The sequence below is a fragment of the Scheffersomyces amazonensis genome (genome assembly GCF_036850825.1).
Source record: "Scheffersomyces amazonensis strain UFMG-HMD-26.3 chromosome Unknown RJT21scaffold_6, whole genome shotgun sequence".
NCBI classification, from domain to species: Eukaryota; Fungi; Ascomycota; class Pichiomycetes; order Serinales; family Debaryomycetaceae; genus Scheffersomyces; species Scheffersomyces amazonensis.
In genome coordinates this window covers 461,843-486,100 of record NW_027042746.1, presented here as the reverse complement: position 1 = coordinate 486,100, position 24,258 = coordinate 461,843, and the positions used below count along the sequence as shown (strand labels likewise).

Sequence of the window (24,258 nt, the reverse complement as noted above, 5' to 3'; positions counted from 1 at the left end):
TTTGATGATGTTATTGTATTGAATAAGTTGTCGGTACTATTGTTAATGTTAGGTTATACATGATACGTTAAGTTGAGAGGTTGTTGAATGTGTACTTTGATGAAATATTAGTAATCAATTTTTGGTTTAAGTAACATGATCTTATCTAACTATATTAACAGAGAAATAGTCAAAAATTAAAGAAGTAACAATAGTTTGATTAAATTGTCTTAGGAAATGATTATATGACATCAGAAGCAAATAATTAGATGATTTGATTTACATGATTAGTATTTTTGGGATCGTTTATAAAGTAACGAACTGGTCGAATTGCTGAGCATGGATGCTTTTATGTTTGAAGCTGGTTTTGATACACCATGATTGGTCAGATACGAATATCGATGGCAAAACAGCAGTGTACTCTTAATAAAGATCCATGACTCCTTTTGAATGTATCAGCAAAAGAATTAGAGATATTCGATTATCTTTTGAAATGGCTGATGAGAAAGTTATTTAATGTGAGCATAGCGAAAGATGTTAAGAATGATATGCCGTGAAAGGATGTACAACTTAGATTATATGGAAAGCAAGTGGCAATACATATGATTGATTTGATTAAAATCGTCACTCGATGATAGTACCCTAATAATTTGATAAGAGATATATTATTGTTTTAAATATGAACACGGAGGGTAGTGTTTTAAGTCTTGAGAGGTACATTACGGGCATTTTTTAACAAACAGTCTTTGGTGCTCACAATGGAAATCTAGAGTTAGGATTACTCTAGTGTAGAATAATTATTTTTGAAATTATTTTGGAATTACTTTTAGAATAGATTTGTTTTTGGAATTGTTCTTGAAATGAATTATGGTATTCACTTGAATTATCAACAGCACCTTCTTCAGAAAGTAATGAGTTGCAATAATCATGTAATGTTATCATGTATTGGTATGACATTTTACTTAAGTTCTTGAAGTGGTTTTAGTATTTGTTCTGGTAAATCTTTATTACACGATATGTTAACGATTTTGAGATCGATTATCAGACAGCTCTTTAGGAGGACTAAACCCTTGGAGATTAATAACACATTTTACCAACGTCTGGCAAAAGAATTTATTTTTTTTTTATACAATCGTGACTCAGCAGTAATAGAATGAAACATGATTGAAGTTTGTATAACTTTATGTTTCACGATACTGGGTTCAACGAAGAACGCTCATATATATGGCAAGTTAATTTGCCTCTAGATGACGCTCTTGGAAATGTTCCCAATTTGCAATTATTGAATGCGTCATTATAAAACGGGAAGTGTATTATACAAAGCCCGAAGGTTGCTCACGACGATATTGTTAATTTGCTCCTAGAAGAAGCACAAGAATTGAAGATCTTGGCAAATAAGGTTGATAGAGTTTTCAGCATATGTTACGGTAAGTGAGACGCATATGCTGAAGAAAATGACCAGATGAAGTCGGCATATGTACATATTGTATTATGCGAATGCCGTGGGACCTTCATCCGACAGTCTTGAGAAGACAATGGTCACAGTTAGATATACCATGTGCTGCGACACAGATATGGTTACATGTTTGAATTTGGTTTTTATTTTTGTCAAATTTGACACCCTTGCAGACGATTGCAGATGTTCAAGAGTTGGCAAAGAAACCGTTGAGAGTTATTGATATACGTATTTTGACGGACGTTTCCTTAGTCCGGAATTTTTGTTAGTGGTTATTTTATTATTTTTCGATCTATCTAATTTGAAGTACGCCGATCAAGTTCCTTTCGTGATTTTATCATTTGAATATCATCGCAAACCCTATTCTCGTTGCCTTCGTTATGTTTCATAAGGTATTAGATAGCAGCAGACCAACGGAATTTAGTTTTTTAAAATGTTGGTGCGATTATTATAAGGAAAAGGTTAAGCTTGATTGATACATTATTTCGTTAATTTACCTGTGGGTTGGAGATCAATAACAGTTATATGGTACTGTTCGAAATTACAGTACAACGTTCGTAGGAACGGAGGCTACCAGCAGGACACCATTAGCTTGGTTGTCAGTTTTTTAAAGTCATTTTCAGTCATTGTTATATGGACTTAGTGCAATGTAATAGGAAGTATTTATACGGTTGCAGACTCCTATTATGGAATGCCTGAAGACAAGATTGCTCTTCACGAATAGGGATATTAGAGAATATGCCCTTAAGAAGTAGGCTAGAGATACTTCAGGATTCAATTTTTTGGCTAGTCATAGTACCATCAAATTTTGACACCCTACTTAACAGCACTGTAGATGTGGCTCTGGGTGGTTGATGGGTACTATGTTGTAGGACTAGTAGCAGATCAGCTGTCAATTACCAATATTGAACTGATATTTGGGCAACCCTGTGGCTGAATATACCTTTTGTTGGTAGCAAGGTTTGATTATTCAGTCAGTGTTTTTCTAATGTAACACCATGTTTATTTGTGTACTTGAGATTATTCCATTGGAAGGAGGTGCTCTCCATGTGATGGAATCTCCGGCCATTGACTACATATGTTCGAGGGTAGTATGGCAGCACAGCACTTAGTGGTTGGTTACAATTTGTTGACATAAGGTCATCATTTGCTACTGTTTAGAATGTAGCGGTGCTTATTTAGCACATATTTGGTGCTGATTTAGCACATGTTTGGCATATATTTGGTGCCTGTTTGGTGCATATTTGGCACAGGTTTGGTGCATGTTTGGCACGTATTTGATGTATATTTGGCACCAGAATATAAATGACTCTCGTCGTGTTTGGCGAGCAACCCATTTATAAAGCTGCAGGTAGGCAATTATGGACATCATGATGTATTATATTGCTTTTTCGCTTTTCCTACTTGCAATGATAAATATATTGGCAATCCTACTATTTTCTCTGCGGGTGATTATTAGAACGATGTTTCTACCCTAATTATAGTTTTCTGGTAAGCTTCATTCTCAAGGTTTCTTTAGCTTAAGGGAGGATGATATTAGGGATAAGTGTGCGATGGGATATACAATGTGATTGGTTATATCATCGACAATAGAAACATTAAAGAACTAATGGATGCGGAACTCGACTAAAATTGTGAGATTAACAAGCGAGAATTAAAATTGCCTATTAAGTATAAATTCAAATTTCAAAGAATGAATGAAGACTTGAAATTTAAAACATGAAATGGTCATGGACGTGAACTAGACCATAGAATCGTAATTCAACAAATATATGCACAATATACCCTGTATATTTAATCTGAAGATGAGATATAAGAAATACAGGACGTGTATAAGAATTTTAGTAACAGCAGAACAAGAGGTACAAGAGGTACAAGAGGTACAAGAGGTACAAGAGGTACAAGAGGTACAAGAGGTACAAGAGGTACAAGAGGTACAAGAAGTACAAGAAGTACAAGAGGTACAAGAAATACAAGAAGTATAGGAAGCCTAAGAGATTAATTTAGTGTAGTCCGGATAAAAGATGAGAAACAATATTAGGATCCTTGGAAGATTACAATACTCTTTTTATAAGTAATGGCGGTGGTCTTTTATGACCTGATGGTTGAAATAACATATTGAAATAGAAAAGAACTGTCAAAGGAATTGAGATTAAATCAGAGTAACTTGATCTGTGAAAAAGGATTGACAATAATGTCTGTAGTAGATCAATATTAAACAGTCAATAGGTAATACCACAATGACTTGAAGCTAGGGTTAAAAAAAAAAAAAAAAAAAAAAAAAAAGGAATATAATAGCAGCCTTTTGGAATGAAATCCAACAATACGGAAAAGATGAAGAATTTCCGAAATATGAAATTCAGGGAGGATGTTACTCCAGAATATTAACAGATGTTATGGAATCCAAAACCATATATTAATGCAGATGGGATAGGACACAGTATGATTGAAGGATAGAGAAATTAACCTTTATTAGATTCAAACAAAATATGAATTAAGGGAGGATGTTGATATGTTTGGTATTTCATATTTAGTTGTGATTGGTAGCGCATATGCTATATGCAGGTTATGCCAAGAATGCATGTGCTATGCAGGATCGACATGAATATAAAAGTCACCTCCTTCTAGGTGAGGCGATTTAGAATAAATATAACTTCTTTTTATAAGTTAAGCAATATGGATATAAAATGAATATATACTACCAAGTATAGATTTACTAGCTTGTAGAGTAATGTAGGCCTGTAGACACATATCTATCCAACAGGTTCGACTGTGGAAAACGGGGTTGGTAGCGATTTTCATTGCACTCTGACTATCACAATTAAGTTTGATGGCTGGTAAGTCTAACTCCAATTCCTCAAAGATTTCTTTTAACCATAAGAGCTCCTTACTGACCAGAGCTAAACTATAGTATTCAGATTCAGCACTAGACATAGCAACGACTTTTTGCTTCTTACTTTTCCAGATAACTGGGCCATCAGCATATTTAACAATGTATCCGGAGGTTGATCTGCTATTGGTGGTATCTCCACACCAGTCGGCGTCACAGAAACCAATAATTGAAGATGTATCTGTTTTCTGATATCTAATACCAAACTCCATAGAACCACTAATATAACGAAGCATGCGCTTAGCAGCTTTTAAATGGTAGGTGGTAGGAGATTGAAGGAATTGTGATAAGCTTGAAACAGCAAAGCTGATATCGAGCCTGACAGTGTTTGCTAAGAATAACAATTTTCCAACGAGACTGCGAAATTCCGTAGCATCAGCAGGACTGGCGTCAGCAGGCACATCCTCTAAGTGCTGATTGGCTAATAAGGGGGTCCGAACTGGATTTAAGGAATTCAGTTCAATTCCATAAGATGTAAAAATGGACTTACAATAATCTTCAGCAGTGATTCCTTTAGTTCCATCATGGAATTGCTGAATGTTAAGGCCTAGGAACTTGTGGCATTGGCCGAGATCTTTCATCTTGTAGTATGCCAGTAAAGTTGTCTTGAGTTCGAGTATTTCAGCTAAATTGGAACCACTTATAAGCAAGTCGTCAACATATAAAGCAATAATTATGATTCCTGATGAACGATGTCTAATATATAGACCATATTCAGATTCCAAACGCTTAAACTGAAGTTCCTTTAATGTAGCATCAAATTTAAGATTCCACTGGGCCGCAGATTGTTTTAACCCGTAAAGGGCTTTATGCAATCTGAGAACCTTGTGGTCATCGACTTCATATCCTGGTGGTTGACGTAAATATAATTCTTCATGGAGATCTGCATTAAGAAAGGCAGTCTTAACATCCATTTGGTGAATAATAAGGTGTAGTTGAGCCAGAATAGCCAATAAAAGTCGGACGGATTCGTACCTAATAACAGGCGCGAATGTGTCGTGGTAGTCCACAGAAGGTATTTGTGAAAAGCCTCTAGCGACTAGGCGGGCTTTATAACTTCCATCACCTTTTATGGAATAAACCCACCTACAGCTAATGGCTTGACGACCTTCAGGAAGCCCAGACAACGTCCACGTATGATTGGCAATTAAAGACAGATATTCATCATCCATGGCGGATTTCCACTTATCATGATCCTGGGATTTCATTGCTTGTTGAAACGTATTTGGAACCTTAATGGGCAGTTGGACATGGTAAATATAATCCACAGGAAAGGCATCAACATAAACAGCATATTCTGGATCATCACTAGTATCATCGGCAATTGAAGAACTACTGGGTGGTGGATGATCGGAATCATAATACATGATTTGGGGTTGTTCTGTCGTACGACGGAGTTTCTTGGAGTCTGGAGCATAAGAGTCGGAGTCAGTATAACCATAGTCTGAAGTAGCTGTCATTTCAGGCTGATATGGAATTAAAGCAGTGGAATGTAATATAATGTTACTGGACGGATCAGCTTCACGTCTCTTCCGTTTCTGTTGTGAACGCAGAACAGTTAAAAATTCTAAAGGTGATGGAGATACGAGATTTTCTTCAGCATCCGGCGAAACAGCAGGTTTAATGGTATCGGGTACTTCGATAATGGAAGTAGGTTCAGCGACATCTTCTTCGTGGGAAGTCATACTATCATCATCACCATCATAAACATCTCCATCATAAACATCTCCATTATAATCATCTCCATTATAATCATCTCCATTATAATCATTTCCATTATAATCATCTGCGTGGGTGATATTAACTTCATAATCAATAGGGTCGGTATCCCTAACATTTTCTGACTTAGTTGCATCGAGTTCATTCATACTTGCATCAGATCGGTAGTGATCATCATTGGTAACTCTAACAGGAGGTGGCGAGCGGTCGGAAGAATTATAATATCTAAGAGAGGAAATTCCACCACTAATCCCCAATGTGGTATTAGAATGAACATTAATTTCACCTTGGTAGGCTAACTTTTCAAAAGGAAATTCATCTTCTATGAATCTAACTTGACTGGCAGAAAAGATTTTCCGAGTGACCAAATCATATAATCGATAGGCTTTTCTGTTTGGGTCAAATCCCAACATAATAGCCTCCCTTGATGTAGAGTCAAATTTGGACACTCTTAATTTTGGGGGAACCAAAGCATAACACAAACACCCAAAAACTCGTAATTGGTCATAATTGGGAGGATTCCCAGTCCATTTCTCATATGGAACGACCAACTGATGCTTGGGAGCATGACGAGGCATTAAGTTAAGCAAGTACGTAGCAGTGAGTACAGCCTCTGGCCAAAAGTGATCTGGAAGTGATCCATCACGAAGTAAAGATCTAGCAAATTCTTGAATTGTTCTGTGGGAACGTTCAACAACTCCATTCTGATAACTGTGATATGGTACTGTCAATTCGTGACGAATTCCGGTTTCATGAAAGAAATTAGTAAGTTTGACATTATTGAATTCAGAACCATTATCTGTTCTAACTATTTGAACCTTTGCAGAATTCTGACGATCACAGGATCTAATGAAGTTGATAATAAGTTGACCAACTTCAGCAGTAGAAGTCATTGGAAAAGTTGTAATGAATCTTGATTTATCATCAACAATAGTGAGAAAGTATTTGCAACCATTATAGGCTGGTGGAAATGGACCACAGACATCCATATGAAGGATTCCTCCAAGTGTTGTAGCTCTCCGAGTGGAATACTTTGGAAATTTGAAAGTCATCTTTGACTTCATACAACTACGGCAATTCTTCAGGTGACACTGAATTCCGAGTTTTCTAAAATTATCCTGAATACCACGACCTGGGTGACCAAGTCTCTTGTGTAAAATTTCCTGAGGAGTTCTAGCAACATTACCAATAAATGCATTTCCAACCCCCTCATTTTTCATAGTATCAATTTCAATAGTATACAAATTTGCCCGTAAACTACCATGGTGCGATAATTTATTCGCAGCAAGATCAATAGATGCAAAACCTGCATAGACTCCAGTTGAGTCAAAGACGAAGGTAGCACCCCTACGGGCTGCTGCAGGGATGCTAATGAGATTAACCGCCGATTTGGGAATATAGTAGACGTTAGTAAGATCAAAATCTGGAAGACTTACTTTACCAATACCTTCAACTTGCATGGTTGATCCATTAGCACAATCAACATTATGCTTAAAATTAGTGTCAATTTCAGAAAATAATCTAATATCCTTAACAATATGGCTTGAAGCACCAGAATCAAAATGAAAAACAGCATTTCTGGGTTTTTCAGAAACTTGAAAAGCCAGATCACCAACGTAGAAACTACTTCTTGATGTAGACTTGCTCGTGTTTGTACCATTGGTCGATTCATTTCTGGATTGTTCATTTTTGAGTTCTGGACACTTATTCTTCTTATGGCCTTCCTTCTTACAATGATAGCAAATAACCTTTTTACTACGATTAACAACTAAAGCGGTATCCAGGTTAATGGTAAAGTCTAAATTATCAGGAGGATTTGTACCAATACGTAAAGCTAATTTCCGAATAGTAGCAACATCAAAAATAGCATTGATTTTTCTTTCTTTAAGGGAGTGAAAAGCCCTTTCAATTTGTCCCCATTTAGTATCAGGAATAGTTGCAAAGTATATAAGTCCACTAGTTTCTTGGCCATTAAAACGGCAGAAAACATTTTCTCCAAGCATTTCCCAATCGTCAGCAGTGGGAGAACCAAAACCGTACTTTCTAATGAGTCTAGCAGCAGCTGTAAAATCAATGTTACCATACTCCTCACAAATTGAAAGGTAAGCGGTATCACCTGAATAACCTCTGTATTCCTTCCAAATGGTGTCAGATATGGTCAAGGATAGAACATGATTAAGCATTCCTACAACACTACTCTTCAATCTATTAACATCCGTAGGACCAACTTCTTCAGTAAATTGAAAAAAGTCATTTCCATGAATTAAGAAACCTGAGATCCCAAGTTGATTGAAGACGTCAACGAAACTGCTCTTCCAGGTGTAGAAGTTTTCAAGTCCTTTCAACTTGACTTGCACGCTGGCAGAAGCAGGGCTCATAACTTGTCGTTCGGTCCTCAATCTTACAATGAGATCATCAATGTCTTGTACATTTAGAGTTAAAGATTCCATAGTTAATGTTTCTTAAACAAAATACTTATATTATCATAGTTACTATATAAAACCTATATAATTATCTATAGGGATATTAGAGGTCTATTTATACCTCTGAGTTCACACACATGTGTTGTAACAACAACTCTAATAACACATTATTAGAGTACCCCCTTTCTATTGTTACAACCCCCCTTTTATTGTTACAACCATTTGTAGCAAGTTACAACACTCTACCTGTCTTCACAACCATTGTAGCTTACAAACATGTTGCAACATCTCTTGATATGTTTGGTTCGACTGTGGAAAACGGGGTTGGTAGCGATTTTCATTGCACTCTGACTATCACAATTAAGTTTGATGGCTGGTAAGTCTAACTCCAATTCCTCAAAGATTTCTTTTAACCATAAGAGCTCCTTACTGACCAGAGCTAAACTATAGTATTCAGATTCAGCACTAGACATAGCAACGACTTTTTGCTTCTTACTTTTCCAGATAACTGGGCCATCAGCATATTTAACAATGTATCCGGAGGTTGATCTGCTATTGGTGGTATCTCCACACCAGTCGGCGTCACAGAAACCAATAATTGAAGATGTATCTGTTTTCTGATATCTAATACCAAACTCCATAGAACCACTAATATAACGAAGCATGCGCTTAGCAGCTTTTAAATGGTAGGTGGTAGGAGATTGAAGGAATTGTGATAAGCTTGAAACAGCAAAGCTGATATCGAGCCTGACAGTGTTTGCTAAGAATAACAATTTTCCAACGAGACTGCGAAATTCCGTAGCATCAGCAGGACTGGCGTCAGCAGGCACATCCTCTAAGTGCTGATTGGCTAATAAGGGGGTCCGAACTGGATTTAAGGAATTCAGTTCAATTCCATAAGATGTAAAAATGGACTTACAATAATCTTCAGCAGTGATTCCTTTAGTTCCATCATGGAATTGCTGAATGTTAAGGCCTAGGAACTTGTGGCATTGGCCGAGATCTTTCATCTTGTAGTATGCCAGTAAAGTTGTCTTGAGTTCGAGTATTTCAGCTAAATTGGAACCACTTATAAGCAAGTCGTCAACATATAAAGCAATAATTATGATTCCTGATGAACGATGTCTAATATATAGACCATATTCAGATTCCAAACGCTTAAACTGAAGTTCCTTTAATGTAGCATCAAATTTAAGATTCCACTGGGCCGCAGATTGTTTTAACCCGTAAAGGGCTTTATGCAATCTGAGAACCTTGTGGTCATCGACTTCATATCCTGGTGGTTGACGTAAATATAATTCTTCATGGAGATCTGCATTAAGAAAGGCAGTCTTAACATCCATTTGGTGAATAATAAGGTGTAGTTGAGCCAGAATAGCCAATAAAAGTCGGACGGATTCGTACCTAATAACAGGCGCGAATGTGTCGTGGTAGTCCACAGAAGGTATTTGTGAAAAGCCTCTAGCGACTAGGCGGGCTTTATAACTTCCATCACCTTTTATGGAATAAACCCACCTACAGCTAATGGCTTGACGACCTTCAGGAAGCCCAGACAACGTCCACGTATGATTGGCAATTAAAGACAGATATTCATCATCCATGGCGGATTTCCACTTATCATGATCCTGGGATTTCATTGCTTGTTGAAACGTATTTGGAACCTTAATGGGCAGTTGGACATGGTAAATATAATCCACAGGAAAGGCATCAACATAAACAGCATATTCTGGATCATCACTAGTATCATCGGCAATTGAAGAACTACTGGGTGGTGGATGATCGGAATCATAATACATGATTTGGGGTTGTTCTGTCGTACGACGGAGTTTCTTGGAGTCTGGAGCATAAGAGTCGGAGTCAGTATAACCATAGTCTGAAGTAGCTGTCATTTCAGGCTGATATGGAATTAAAGCAGTGGAATGTAATATAATGTTACTGGACGGATCAGCTTCACGTCTCTTCCGTTTCTGTTGTGAACGCAGAACAGTTAAAAATTCTAAAGGTGATGGAGATACGAGATTTTCTTCAGCATCCGGCGAAACAGCAGGTTTAATGGTATCGGGTACTTCGATAATGGAAGTAGGTTCAGCGACATCTTCTTCGTGGGAAGTCATACTATCATCATCACCATCATAAACATCTCCATCATAAACATCTCCATTATAATCATCTCCATTATAATCATCTCCATTATAATCATTTCCATTATAATCATCTGCGTGGGTGATATTAACTTCATAATCAATAGGGTCGGTATCCCTAACATTTTCTGACTTAGTTGCATCGAGTTCATTCATACTTGCATCAGATCGGTAGTGATCATCATTGGTAACTCTAACAGGAGGTGGCGAGCGGTCGGAAGAATTATAATATCTAAGAGAGGAAATTCCACCACTAATCCCCAATGTGGTATTAGAATGAACATTAATTTCACCTTGGTAGGCTAACTTTTCAAAAGGAAATTCATCTTCTATGAATCTAACTTGACTGGCAGAAAAGATTTTCCGAGTGACCAAATCATATAATCGATAGGCTTTTCTGTTTGGGTCAAATCCCAACATAATAGCCTCCCTTGATGTAGAGTCAAATTTGGACACTCTTAATTTTGGGGGAACCAAAGCATAACACAAACACCCAAAAACTCGTAATTGGTCATAATTGGGAGGATTCCCAGTCCATTTCTCATATGGAACGACCAACTGATGCTTGGGAGCATGACGAGGCATTAAGTTAAGCAAGTACGTAGCAGTGAGTACAGCCTCTGGCCAAAAGTGATCTGGAAGTGATCCATCACGAAGTAAAGATCTAGCAAATTCTTGAATTGTTCTGTGGGAACGTTCAACAACTCCATTCTGATAACTGTGATATGGTACTGTCAATTCGTGACGAATTCCGGTTTCATGAAAGAAATTAGTAAGTTTGACATTATTGAATTCAGAACCATTATCTGTTCTAACTATTTGAACCTTTGCAGAATTCTGACGATCACAGGATCTAATGAAGTTGATAATAAGTTGACCAACTTCAGCAGTAGAAGTCATTGGAAAAGTTGTAATGAATCTTGATTTATCATCAACAATAGTGAGAAAGTATTTGCAACCATTATAGGCTGGTGGAAATGGACCACAGACATCCATATGAAGGATTCCTCCAAGTGTTGTAGCTCTCCGAGTGGAATACTTTGGAAATTTGAAAGTCATCTTTGACTTCATACAACTACGGCAATTCTTCAGGTGACACTGAATTCCGAGTTTTCTAAAATTATCCTGAATACCACGACCTGGGTGACCAAGTCTCTTGTGTAAAATTTCCTGAGGAGTTCTAGCAACATTACCAATAAATGCATTTCCAACCCCCTCATTTTTCATAGTATCAATTTCAATAGTATACAAATTTGCCCGTAAACTACCATGGTGCGATAATTTATTCGCAGCAAGATCAATAGATGCAAAACCTGCATAGACTCCAGTTGAGTCAAAGACGAAGGTAGCACCCCTACGGGCTGCTGCAGGGATGCTAATGAGATTAACCGCCGATTTGGGAATATAGTAGACGTTAGTAAGATCAAAATCTGGAAGACTTACTTTACCAATACCTTCAACTTGCATGGTTGATCCATTAGCACAATCAACATTATGCTTAAAATTAGTGTCAATTTCAGAAAATAATCTAATATCCTTAACAATATGGCTTGAAGCACCAGAATCAAAATGAAAAACAGCATTTCTGGGTTTTTCAGAAACTTGAAAAGCCAGATCACCAACGTAGAAACTACTTCTTGATGTAGACTTGCTCGTGTTTGTACCATTGGTCGATTCATTTCTGGATTGTTCATTTTTGAGTTCTGGACACTTATTCTTCTTATGGCCTTCCTTCTTACAATGATAGCAAATAACCTTTTTACTACGATTAACAACTAAAGCGGTATCCAGGTTAATGGTAAAGTCTAAATTATCAGGAGGATTTGTACCAATACGTAAAGCTAATTTCCGAATAGTAGCAACATCAAAAATAGCATTGATTTTTCTTTCTTTAAGGGAGTGAAAAGCCCTTTCAATTTGTCCCCATTTAGTATCAGGAATAGTTGCAAAGTATATAAGTCCACTAGTTTCTTGGCCATTAAAACGGCAGAAAACATTTTCTCCAAGCATTTCCCAATCGTCAGCAGTGGGAGAACCAAAACCGTACTTTCTAATGAGTCTAGCAGCAGCTGTAAAATCAATGTTACCATACTCCTCACAAATTGAAAGGTAAGCGGTATCACCTGAATAACCTCTGTATTCCTTCCAAATGGTGTCAGATATGGTCAAGGATAGAACATGATTAAGCATTCCTACAACACTACTCTTCAATCTATTAACATCCGTAGGACCAACTTCTTCAGTAAATTGAAAAAAGTCATTTCCATGAATTAAGAAACCTGAGATCCCAAGTTGATTGAAGACGTCAACGAAACTGCTCTTCCAGGTGTAGAAGTTTTCAAGTCCTTTCAACTTGACTTGCACGCTGGCAGAAGCAGGGCTCATAACTTGTCGTTCGGTCCTCAATCTTACAATGAGATCATCAATGTCTTGTACATTTAGAGTTAAAGATTCCATAGTTAATGTTTCTTAAACAAAATACTTATATTATCATAGTTACTATATAAAACCTATATAATTATCTATAGGGATATTAGAGGTCTATTTATACCTCTGAGTTCACACACATGTGTTGTAACAACAACTCTAATAACACATTATTAGAGTACCCCCTTTCTATTGTTACAACCCCCCTTTTATTGTTACAACCATTTGTAGCAAGTTACAACACTCTACCTGTCTTCACAACCATTGTAGCTTACAAACATGTTGCAACATTTTTAAATGCTTTAAAATATAGTTCATGCATGATCGTATATTCATCCACTAGTGAATAAACTTTGAATATCATTAATAATTGCAGCTTTTAAGGTTGAATCTGCATGTTCTTTTTCAAGAATATGTTGAATTAAATTTTGATTTGAACTAGAATTTTCAGATGATCGTCATTTTCAATTAAATTTTGAAGAAATTGATTATTATATTATAACAATTTTAATCATTTTCACTAATTGGATTAGTTATTTTTTCTAACCATACATCAACATTATTATATTCGTCCGCCAAGTTTGTTATCCAAAAGTTCAATGAAATTAAGTATCATTATTTTATGCATCATCGTATATTCTATCAAAAAAATTGCTTAAATGGGGATGCCCTTTAAAGGTAATTTAGTTTCGTATCCTGAATTGTTGCTTTCATTATTGTGCAAGAAGTGATAGAAATATCTCAAATACTGGTTTCAAGACGGCCACTATAGCCAAATGTTATCTTTCGTCTTTAAGCTACAATACCAATATCTCGTTTCTTATAATTACAACAAGCTCCATACGTGAGTTTCTGTTGCAACATGTTTGTAAGCTACAATGGTTGTGAAGACAGGTAGAGTGTTGTAACTTGCTACAAATGGTTGTAACTTGTTACAAATGGTTATAACAATAAAAGAGGGGTTGTAACAATAGAAAGGGGGTACTCTAATAATGTGTTATTAGAGTTGTTGTTACAACACATGTGTGTGAACTCAGAGGTATAAATAGACCTCTAATATCCCTATGGATAATTATATAGGTTTTATATAGTAACTATGATAATATAAGTATTTTGTTTAAGAAACATTAACTATGGAATCTATAACTCTTAATGTACAAGACATTGATGATCTCATTGTGAGATTGAGGACCGAACGACAGTTTCTTAAGCAAACTGTATATATTCATGTAGTTAGTTACATTATTACTTTAACTTCTTTTAATTGAATTTATGCATTCTACTGTCCTCTCTGTCGTCAATTTCACAATGAGATCGTCAATGTCTTCTCTGTTTAATGTAATAGATTCCATAGTTAGATGTTTCTTAAAAAATACTTATATTAATCATATTCACTATATATAAAGTTCTAATACCCTACCAATATCTATATACCTCTGAATTCAACACACATGTCAACTAACAACAAATCTAATAGCACATTATTAGAGTAAACCCTCTCCCTCTAGTGTTACAAACCCATTTCTACTGTTTTAATTATTTGTAACAAGTCACAACCATTGCAGCTTACATATGTGTTGCAACATCTTCAATTTCATTTACAATTTCTTGCTGATTGTTGAAGTTGGCATAAGATGGAATGATTGTGATAATTGTGATATTGTTGATACAGATTGAACGGGGGGACATTTGATGTCACGTAGATAGATGACCTTTAGGATCATTAGGATTATCTAGGTGGGCAACAATCGTAGGATGTAGGCGTGGGAATAACCTACGATGAGAGGAGTAAAAATAGACTGCAATGGCTTATGATATAGGTAGTTTATACTGTAACTATGATCAATAGAAGCTTTATGTTTTAAGAATACATATATTATGGATTCCACAACATCTAATAAAAAAGATGTTCATGACGAAATTATGAGACACGACAAATTTAGAAGAAATGTTTCAAAACATTAAAAAAGGGGAAGATAATAATGTTGTGAAGTTGTGCATCCTAAATTTATTTCAAAGTTTCTAACTGTCTATTTTCCCATTTATCAATTTAAGTTGCTGAGTTAAGTCAAGCAAGAACGTTCAATTGATGCGAGCTTAGTTAAATAGTTTGCCTAAGAGAATATGTAGGTGTAGATTTTTTTGATTGTTTAATGGAGGGAGAGATATTCATCAATGCGGAAAAGTAAGTACATAATTGTTGAAGCTCACGTATAAGATGTAATGGTTGTGTGACATTGTTGATGCAGATAAAACAGGTGACATTTAGTGTCATCTGGATGACCTTTAGGATCATCTATCTGGTCAGCAATCATACGATACAAGCATAGGAATAGCCTATGCTGAGAGGTATAAATAAACCTCAACTACGTATGATATAAGTATATAGGTTTTATATAGTAACTATGATTAATATAAGTGTTTTTTTTGCAGCAGCTGCAAAGATTGCCTTTAGAAATTGCAGGTCACTCAAAAAGTTGTATTTAATTTAAAATCAAGCAGTTAGAGACAAATTGATTCTCCACAATGATGGTTATATCTAAAGACGTATCAGAGAAGACAGTATATTTTCAAAGAATGGTCTATTTAAGTAGATAGATGATATCTTTGGCATTAATGGCAGATTTATAGGTCGAGCATGTTGCTCCTTGTTTATCAACATTTCAATGAATGTATTCTTGTTTGATAAGTTGCAAATTTTACTTTTGGCTTTCCTGCTAGCGTTGGAGCTTTATAATTTAGAGGTTGAAATCTTCATGCTATGAATTTCGGTACTCAATAGTTTAGCTGTATTAAGAAATGTTAAGTGAAGATTAGATGCAAATATTACAATGTGTTTTTTTTTTGGTTGTGTATATACGAAATTTGAAAAGATTCGACTACTAATAATTATTTTTAATGGATATTATTGACAATGTAACTTTTATTGTGAAACTTGTGCAATTGGTCTTGGAGTTTTTTTCTGAACATATTCCTTTAGTTGTCAAAATAGAGCGTAGAAGTTTCAGCAGGGAGGCTATCCAGAGAATACAAATCCAGGTTGGATGGAGAGAGAGAATTTAATTGACAAAATTAGGTTCTTTCGAATTTACAGCTGAGCTTATATCAAGGAATATTAAGGATTTGTCACTTTCATGTCTTTTACAAGAGTTGTTCTGGTTTGTGATATCCAGATATATTTTTTCAATTAGTAGTTGTCTTTGATTTTTGTTCAGTTCACCAATAGATCGGGAAAAAGAAAACAATACTTTTGTAATGAATGGTGGCCAGCTGCAAGTGGATTTTTATTCTTTATAGCTTCTTTATTTTACTTATAGGGAAATACGTATGAAACCTGGAGAACTAAAGCCTTTGTAGTGTGTGTATAGGCGCTGTCACTGCATTTAGAGTTTAAGTAGAAGTATAATTTTCTTATTTAGTAGTCTTATCTGTTCTATACATGTCTATATTCTTCTTTTCTAGTAAGTTCTTTTTATAATTAATCGTATTTCTGGAATTCAAACAACTGGAATATTCTTTGCTAAATAGTCCTTGAAAGTGGGCACGGTTCTACCCTTAATGAGATCCTCAATTGCAGAACCATACTTAATCAATTGTGGCTCTGACCAAGCAGTATTCATAATTCCAATACCATAAGGTAAGCCAACCAGAGTTTCATTCACGGGTATTGTTATCATTGGATAAGCGGCTCTAGCAGCCTGTTGATAAGTTATACTGTGCCCAGATGGTACTAATAGCCCATCTAATTGGAAATTTTCTCCAGTAGTTGGATCTGTGTAGTTCAAAGCATAATCAATTCCTTCTTCCCTTGAAGTTCTATGAACAAACTCAATAGCTTGATAATAGGTTTCATTCATAATTCCACCCCATTCTAATGAAGCCAATAAACCGTCTTGTCCAGAGGCAAAAGCAGGTACAACTCCGGGATTGCCCCCTTCAGTACCATCATTTGCAAAATTATAATTCACCAAATCTTCTAAAGATCTAATGTCGGTATTTTCCAATTCCGAAAGATATGTGGCAATATTATTATAGAAATCGACTTTGACAATTGTATATTCCGATTCATTAACAGCCCCAAAGTCCCAATTCCATCCATCAGATGAAATTACATCCAAATTGAGAAAATTAGTGTTATTGTATACGGTTGCCCCAGCATCTTCAATTGCTTTAATGGTCTGCAACAATCCATCAACTTGCTCTGGGTCTGCTAAAGACCACAATTTAGCCCAAGGTAATCCAAACCTAGCGCCCTGTAAAGCAGTCTTATTTGAGACATATTTAACATAATCACCGTCTTCTGGGGTATTACCTATCTGAGCGTAAGTGTAGTTATCTAAGGGATCAACTCCGTAAATTTGTTGCAAAACATATGTTGCATCTCTAACTGTTCTTGCTAAGGGTCCAGTTGTGTCTTGATGTTCGGATTCTGGAATCACTCCATTTCTTGAAGTTAAACCAATAGTGGGTTTTAGTCCAACTAGAGCATTATTTCCGGCTGGATTTATGATACTTCCATCAGTTTCAGTTCCCATGGCAAAAACAATTAAATTTGATGCCACTGAACCAGCTGAACCAGTTGAACTGCCGCCTCCATTTAGAGTCAAATTGTAAGGACATCTTGCTTGACCTCCAGTTGCAGAATAACCCTCACTGTAATCATTTGATCTCATATCAGCCCATTCTGAAAGAGTAGCATGGCCATACAAGAGAGCACCAGCGGCCCTTAACTTATGAACAACATGGGCATCACGTGGTACAACATTACCTAACAATGCATTAGAACCACATGTAGTCTGCATTTTATCCTTAGTTGCATAATTATCTTTAACTAAGAAAGGGATACCATGTAATGGACTTCTAATGATGCCTTGGCTTCTTTCTTGATCTAATTGGGTTGCAATTGCGAACATATCTGGATTCAATTGCAACACCCCATTTACGAAATCATTAATTTGGAAATACCTATCAAGATAGCATTGTAATAAATCAACACTGGTCAAGATACCTCTCGATAAGTAATCTTGCAACTGATCAATAGTAGCCTCTTCCAAAGTGATCCCTTTACATAATGGCATGGGGAATAATACCCCTGAGTCAAGCTGAACAAAATTGTAAGTGGTATCATTAAGATTCTGAACATCAGCTAAGGCGTCCAGTACTTCACGTTTGATTTCCAGGGTTATTCGAAACGAAGATACTAGAGTTGCAACATAAAATATTGATAAAAATTTCATTGTGATGAGCTAAATTAAATTTTCCAGATAGAAGTTAGTATAGCTAAGATTTAAACAATTGAGAGGAATTTATAACCAATTTATATCGTTATCCATATTAATAACATGTCTAAATTAGGTTGAAAAATGTTGAAAATGGTATCTAACAATAACTTGACGTATAACGGAACAATGCAGAGATAGCGGCTATCGCAGCAAAAAATTTCCTAAAGTGGAATCAATTTACCCTAAAATAGACCCTATTACCCCTCGGAACTAAATTACTCGCAGCAAGTGGACTCTTCTAAAGATATATAATAATCTTTTCTTTGGGTTGTGCTCTGATCTGTTTATTTTGGTATTTGGCTATTAGATTCACTACGGGTTATTTCTGTAATGGTTTTACCAATAAGAAGATGTCTTATCAACAAAAAGATTTCCTAAGTGTTTGAAAGGCATCATTTTATCACCGATTAGTTGGAGCTTTGGAGACTAATATTAATTATGCAAAAAGCATTTTGAGTAATATTTAGTAATATTACAGCTTTGACTCTTTCATGTCTTGAAAAAAGTTACCTTCGGCTCTTTGTAATTCCCTTCCTGGAGCCCCTTAATGCATATAATTAAATTACATAAACAGGTATTGATTACTCTCCCTTGATAGTTAAATTGTGATTGATAATACATTGAATTCATCGTAGTCGTCTATTAATTATAGTAATTATTCCCATGCGAAAGTATCATGGCTGTTTTTAACATGGTTACGGTGCTAGTGCTAATAATGTATTAACTATTTTCTTGATGACTTAGTAAGCAAAAACAAAATGTAGATTAAGGGATGTTAGTTTCAGTATAATAAGGGCTGTGTGTGTCTTGTAGTACTTACAAATAGAGTTTTAATAATTCATAGTCTTGGTTCTTTATGAATATTTAATCTTATCTTTTATTTTCCTTTTTTGGAAGTGAGTTGAAAAAGCAATTGCAAAGTAATACGGAATTTATTATATGAGATGTCATTTTATTATGAGATTATCATAACAATTGGTTATGTAGAGCCTCTGTCAATTGGATGAAACTGGACTTGGTTAACCGCCGTAAAAAAAGGTAAAAATTGCTGTTTTCTTTACCGCCCAATCTAATAAATCCACATTATTGATATGCAAATAGAACTAATGTACGTCGTATAATATCACCCTTATTATTCTCGTAGTCCATAATTGCTTCCCCGTAATGCCGATATACATATGGAATTATAACTGAAACCTAGCCTATCAATAAAACCTACATCCAGAAAATCCATTGGAATTACTAGCAAAATAATCTTTCTTATCTTTATATAGTGTAGGATAATTTTCCACCCGCAGTTAATTATAGTTATAATTACTGCAAAATGGTCGTGTATTTTTTGATGATACCTATGCCCCAAAAAGAAAAAAGAAATTTTTTTGAAGTAATTTTTTTAGAAGAGATATCTGTAGACTAATTTGATGTCAACCCCTCTATCAATAATAACAAAGACCATATTTCTCTCAAAGTCTTTTGCCAAATTGATATTGCACAGGCACTTTGTTACCAGCATGACAGTGACTGAGAAATTAAATGGTCGTAAATTATATGACGCTATAGGGCAACCGAAGACCATTGTTGCTCCGATGGTAGATCAATCAGAATTAGCATGGCGAATATTGTCCAGAAGATACGGAGCTGATTTATGTTATACTCCTATGTTTCATGCTCGTTTGTTTGCCAACGAGGAGAAATATCGTAATAGTATGTGGAGTTCTATGGATGGAGATAAAGAACTTGATAGACCTTTGGTAGTACAATTTTGTGCTAATGATCCAGATACTTTACTTCAAGCAGCAAAATTAGTCGAAGATAAGTGTGATGCAATTGATTTAAATTTGGGCTGCCCTCAAGGTATAGCAAGAAAAGGAAAATATGGTGCCTTTTTAATGGATGATTGGGATCTTGTATATAAACTCATTAACATTTTGCATAATAACTTAAAAATTCCAGTAACTGCTAAGATACGAATATATGATGATAAAGAAAAGTCATTAGAATACGCCAAGATGGTTTTAAGTGCAGGAGCTCAGTTCTTAACTGTTCATGGTAGAACGAGAGATATGAAAGGCCAAGCAACTGGGTTAGCCAACTGGAAGGTGATCAAATATTTAAGAGATAATTTACCAAAGGATCAAGTATTCTTTTCAAATGGTAACATTTTATATCCAGAGGACATTGAAAGATGTACAGAAGAAACTACTTGCGATGCCGTGATGTCGGCTGAAGGTAACCTTTACAATCCAGGTGTCTTTTATACCAAGAGCAATGACAAAGACAAACAATATTGTAGAGTAGATAAAATGTTAAGAGAGTATTTCGAAATTGTCAAGACCTGTGATGGGGTAGCATCAAGACATGCAATGAAGGCCCATTTCTTTAAGTTATTGCATGCTTTTTTGAATGTCCATAAAGAATTGAGACCGGTTATTGGGAAAACAAGTGTTAACTCTGATTTTAGTGAATGGGAAAAGATTGTCATTAAAGTTGAAGAATTAGTTGAAGAAATATATAAAAAGGACAATATTGAAGAATTAGATACTATAACAATTGGAGAAGTTGAGAAATGGGGTGGCTCTTATAAAACTATTCCATATTGGAGATGCCAGCCTTATTTCAGAACTGTTGATGGTGAAAAGCAAAACGCAAGAAGTTTAAAAGTAGCAGGAGAATCAGAGTTAATTGAAGCTTCATCAGAGAAACGTAAAGTAATTGAAACTGCAGAACAAAGAGAATCGAACAAAAAGGTCAAGGTTTGAATAGCATTTTTTTAAAATTGCATTTATAAATTTGTATAGAGTTTACTAATTTATTCGAATAAACTAAAAATTGGGTTAGCGTTATCAAAATATTTAATCAAATACTTTAGTCAAGGTGTCACCCTTCCACCATCTGAAACCTAAACCATAACCCCAAGGATCGTTAATATATCTCTGTGGATCTTTCACTCCGATTTGGTAGAGTTCTTCTAATTCAGTTTTACTTAATTCAGGCAAACGAACAATAGTTTTAATTCTTTCTAAATTAGACGATCTTGGTAAAACAATTCTTCCCTCTAAAATATGGTAAGCACTCAAGATTTCATTTGGAGTTACGTCATACTTTTTAGCTAATTCTTGAACCAATGGTATCTTTATCACTGGTGCACCATTGCTACCCACTGGAGAATATGCGGATATAAGAATACCTTGATGTTGGAAATATTCAACGAGTTCCCTTTGAGGTAAATGAGGATGATATTCTATCTGATTGAGAACTGGCTTATGCTTCTTTATATGAGGAAGCAATCTTTTATACTTTGGAATGGAGTAATTAGAAATACCAATTGATTTAGTCTTTGAAGTTTCAACGAGATCTTCAAGCTTATTATAAGATTGTATATATTTTTCACCAGTAATTGGATCGTCTTCGTAAATTAAGTTTCCATCCTTATCCTTTGGGGCAGGAGGTTCACCATTTTCATCACCGTGAAGTGCAATTGGCCAATGTTGTAAAACCAAATCAACATAATCCAAGCCCAATCTTTCTAATGAAATATCAACTGATTTAGCCGGATTGTGCCAAAATGATGGCCAGACTTTTGTGGTAACAAAAATATCTTCTCTCTTAACAACACCTTCATCAAACAATTCTTTCAAGGCTTCACCGATATATTCTTCTGTACCATAGTACCATGCAGTATCTATGTGTCGATAACCCGCTTTAACTGCTGTAATAACTTGATCTTTGACATGTTTTGGATCTCCTGAAGGAACAGTCCCAAGACCTAAAGCTGGAATTGTTTTCCCGTTATTTAATTTAAATACTACTGAAGTTGCCAATTTAGTCATTATTATCGCCTTTATCGCTAATGGTTTGTGCAAGGCTCAATTAAAACGTATTCAAAATTGAAGAAGTTCCTCCCGTATTTATAGTGCCCCCACATTTACGGCATACCATTTTCGGGGGGACACTTCGCTTTATATCTCGGTAAGCTAGACCAAAAAAAAATGTGGTTATTGCTTGCTATGGCTTTTTTATGAGCCTATCAGCTTATATTAAGTTTAATAGTTGTGTCTTTTAAACGTTTATAATCACAATAGATCTAGTTTAATGCTCATTGCTACATTGCTCGAAAGCAAAACATACAAAAGCAACTGTGGAACAAAAAAGTTGTAAAATAATTTAATAATGCATTTAGAAATAAAAAGAAGCTAATTCCATATGCTAAGACCAGTCTAGCTAAATAATAATAATAAGAAAAGTATAGTTAAGGTTTTAAGAATATAAATAGGGTATATATATATATAAATATTTGCATCATTTTTTTTTATCTTGTATTGCAACCTTTTTTTAAAAAAACATTCAAATTTCTATATCACCCATCACATCATTGTCCTCTACTTCAAAATCTTCATCTCCTTCATCATCTAGTATTACTTCTTCATCATCGTACGTTACATCGACATCTTCTTCATCATCTTCATGATGTATAATCTCTTTATCATTCCTGTTATTTCCATTGGTTTTAATCGTACTGTTATTTATACTTGAATAATGTAACAGATTAATAGCAGTTAAATATATAAAAGCAACTCTTTTTTTCTTTTTATTATAAATAAACCAATAGTTAGACCACATAGTTTGATAAGGGTAATTCAAATCTTCTAAAATAGATTCATCACTTGGTTGAAATTGATATATTTGACATATTTCTGGATTAAAACTTGCAGGTGGAGAATTATTACTGCTATTATTATTGTTATTAGCATTATTCGAACCATTTACTGTAGATCCATTCCTCGAATAAGGATGTAAATTATTGTTGTTAAAACTATTCTTTCTGCTAGTAGATACTGGACCTCCTGATTGGGCAGATAAAGAAGGAGAATTTCGAACATTTTGTACATCCATATAAACATTAATAGTATCCCATATCCAATTTAAGATATCTTCTTTTTTACCCAATGAAATCATAATATTATTGAATTTGTGAACCAAGTCCTCTGGATTATGAATTCGATGGAAATTTTCAGTAGTTGGTTGTAAGTTTGAAAAATCATGATCTGGGAATGTAGTATTTAAAATGGCAATCAAATAAGCAAAAGTTTTTCTAGTAGTAACATTTTTCAATGGTCCAAATGGTGATTCATCGATTGGTTGTTGATATGGATCGTATTCAAATGATTGATCCTTTAAAGAATTAGTTAATAATGAAGTTCCATTACCATTATTTACAACATTAGAATTATTATCTCCGGCGACTAAATTCAAACTAATGTTGATATTTTCTGGATTCGATATTGAAAATGACGGCCTTGATATAGTACTACTAGTACTACTTTGTCTTCTATCTCTTTCCGTAATGGTTGAATAACTATCTCTCCTTCCCGATAAAGCTCCGGGCACGTTGGGTGGTGAAGCGCTACTACCGATTAATGAGTGAACTGAATTCTTTCTTTCCCATTCAATAGATCTTGATAATTGATTATCTTCTATTATTTGATCCAAATGTTTATCGATGGTCTTAAATAACTTTCTATCTGAACCTATTGGTTTAGTTGTGAATAAATCGCATCCACCCTTTATCACCAAACTATTATCTTGAGAATTAAAATTAAGTTCTTGATTTACTAATTCAATATCTATTTCGTCAATAAACTAAATTAATTATCTGTTAGTATATTTTCTTATTTTCTTTGGTTTTATCTCCTTCATGTATTGGTATACCTCAAAACTGGTTCAAAGTCTCCCACCATTTTACATGCCCCATCGTGGTACCATAATTTGGGAGCAAAAAAAAATCGTGACAAAATCGGAAATATACTTACTTTCATATTGGTTCATGAATTTCGTATAAGTTATTATGGTGAATATATATATATATATCAATAGCTATCTAAGGACTCTAAAGCTATATATCTAATCTGTTCTGCGTAATGAGTAGACTTTAAATTAGCTT

At 35.1% G+C, this 24,258-nt stretch overlaps 5 protein-coding genes across 5 annotated transcripts; 2 read left to right on the top strand and 3 right to left on the bottom strand. All coding sequences in view use genetic code 12, as the record gives it.

The window, feature by feature from the left end:
- Window positions 1-3,154: 3,154 nt before the first annotated feature.
- On the top strand, window positions 3,155-3,437 carry RJT21DRAFT_553 (uncharacterized protein; the record flags this gene model as incomplete). Its single annotated transcript, XM_064885046.1, has 2 exons — window positions 3,155-3,171; window positions 3,287-3,437. 2 exons carry the CDS (start codon window positions 3,155-3,157, stop codon window positions 3,435-3,437), a joined length of 168 nt encoding a protein of 55 aa, XP_064736757.1.
- Window positions 3,438-16,532: 13,095 nt separating this feature from the next.
- On the bottom strand, window positions 16,533-18,272 carry RJT21DRAFT_88310 (Glutamyl-tRNA amidotransferase subunit A (Glu-ADT subunit A); the record flags this gene model as incomplete). The annotated part of the gene is made up of 1 exon (XM_064885564.1): window positions 16,533-18,272. The coding sequence occupies one exon, from the start codon at window positions 18,270-18,272 to the stop codon at window positions 16,533-16,535; it is 1,740 nt and encodes a 579-aa protein (XP_064736756.1).
- Window positions 18,273-19,828: 1,556 nt separating this feature from the next.
- On the top strand, window positions 19,829-21,076 carry RJT21DRAFT_88063 (tRNA dihydrouridine synthase; the record flags this gene model as incomplete). The annotated part of the gene is made up of 1 exon (XM_064885553.1): window positions 19,829-21,076. One exon carries the CDS (start codon window positions 19,829-19,831, stop codon window positions 21,074-21,076), a length of 1,248 nt encoding a protein of 415 aa, XP_064736755.1.
- Window positions 21,077-21,123: 47 nt separating this feature from the next.
- On the bottom strand, window positions 21,124-22,450 carry ARA1 (D-arabinose 1-dehydrogenase (NAD(P)(+))). The gene has a single exon (XM_064884851.1). The coding sequence runs from the start codon at window positions 22,145-22,147 to the stop codon at window positions 21,170-21,172; it is 978 nt and encodes a 325-aa protein (XP_064736754.1). The 5' UTR covers window positions 22,148-22,450; the 3' UTR covers window positions 21,124-21,169.
- Window positions 22,451-22,661: 211 nt separating this feature from the next.
- On the bottom strand, window positions 22,662-24,224 carry MAF1 (RNA polymerase III-inhibiting protein; the record flags this gene model as incomplete). The annotated part of the gene is made up of 3 exons (XM_064879883.1): window positions 24,128-24,224; window positions 23,562-23,957; window positions 22,662-23,489 (listed from the first exon to the last, which is right to left on the bottom strand). Exons 1-3 carry the CDS (start codon window positions 24,131-24,133, stop codon window positions 22,662-22,664), a joined length of 1,230 nt encoding a protein of 409 aa, XP_064736753.1. The 5' UTR covers window positions 24,134-24,224.
- Window positions 24,225-24,258: the final 34 nt, after the last annotated feature.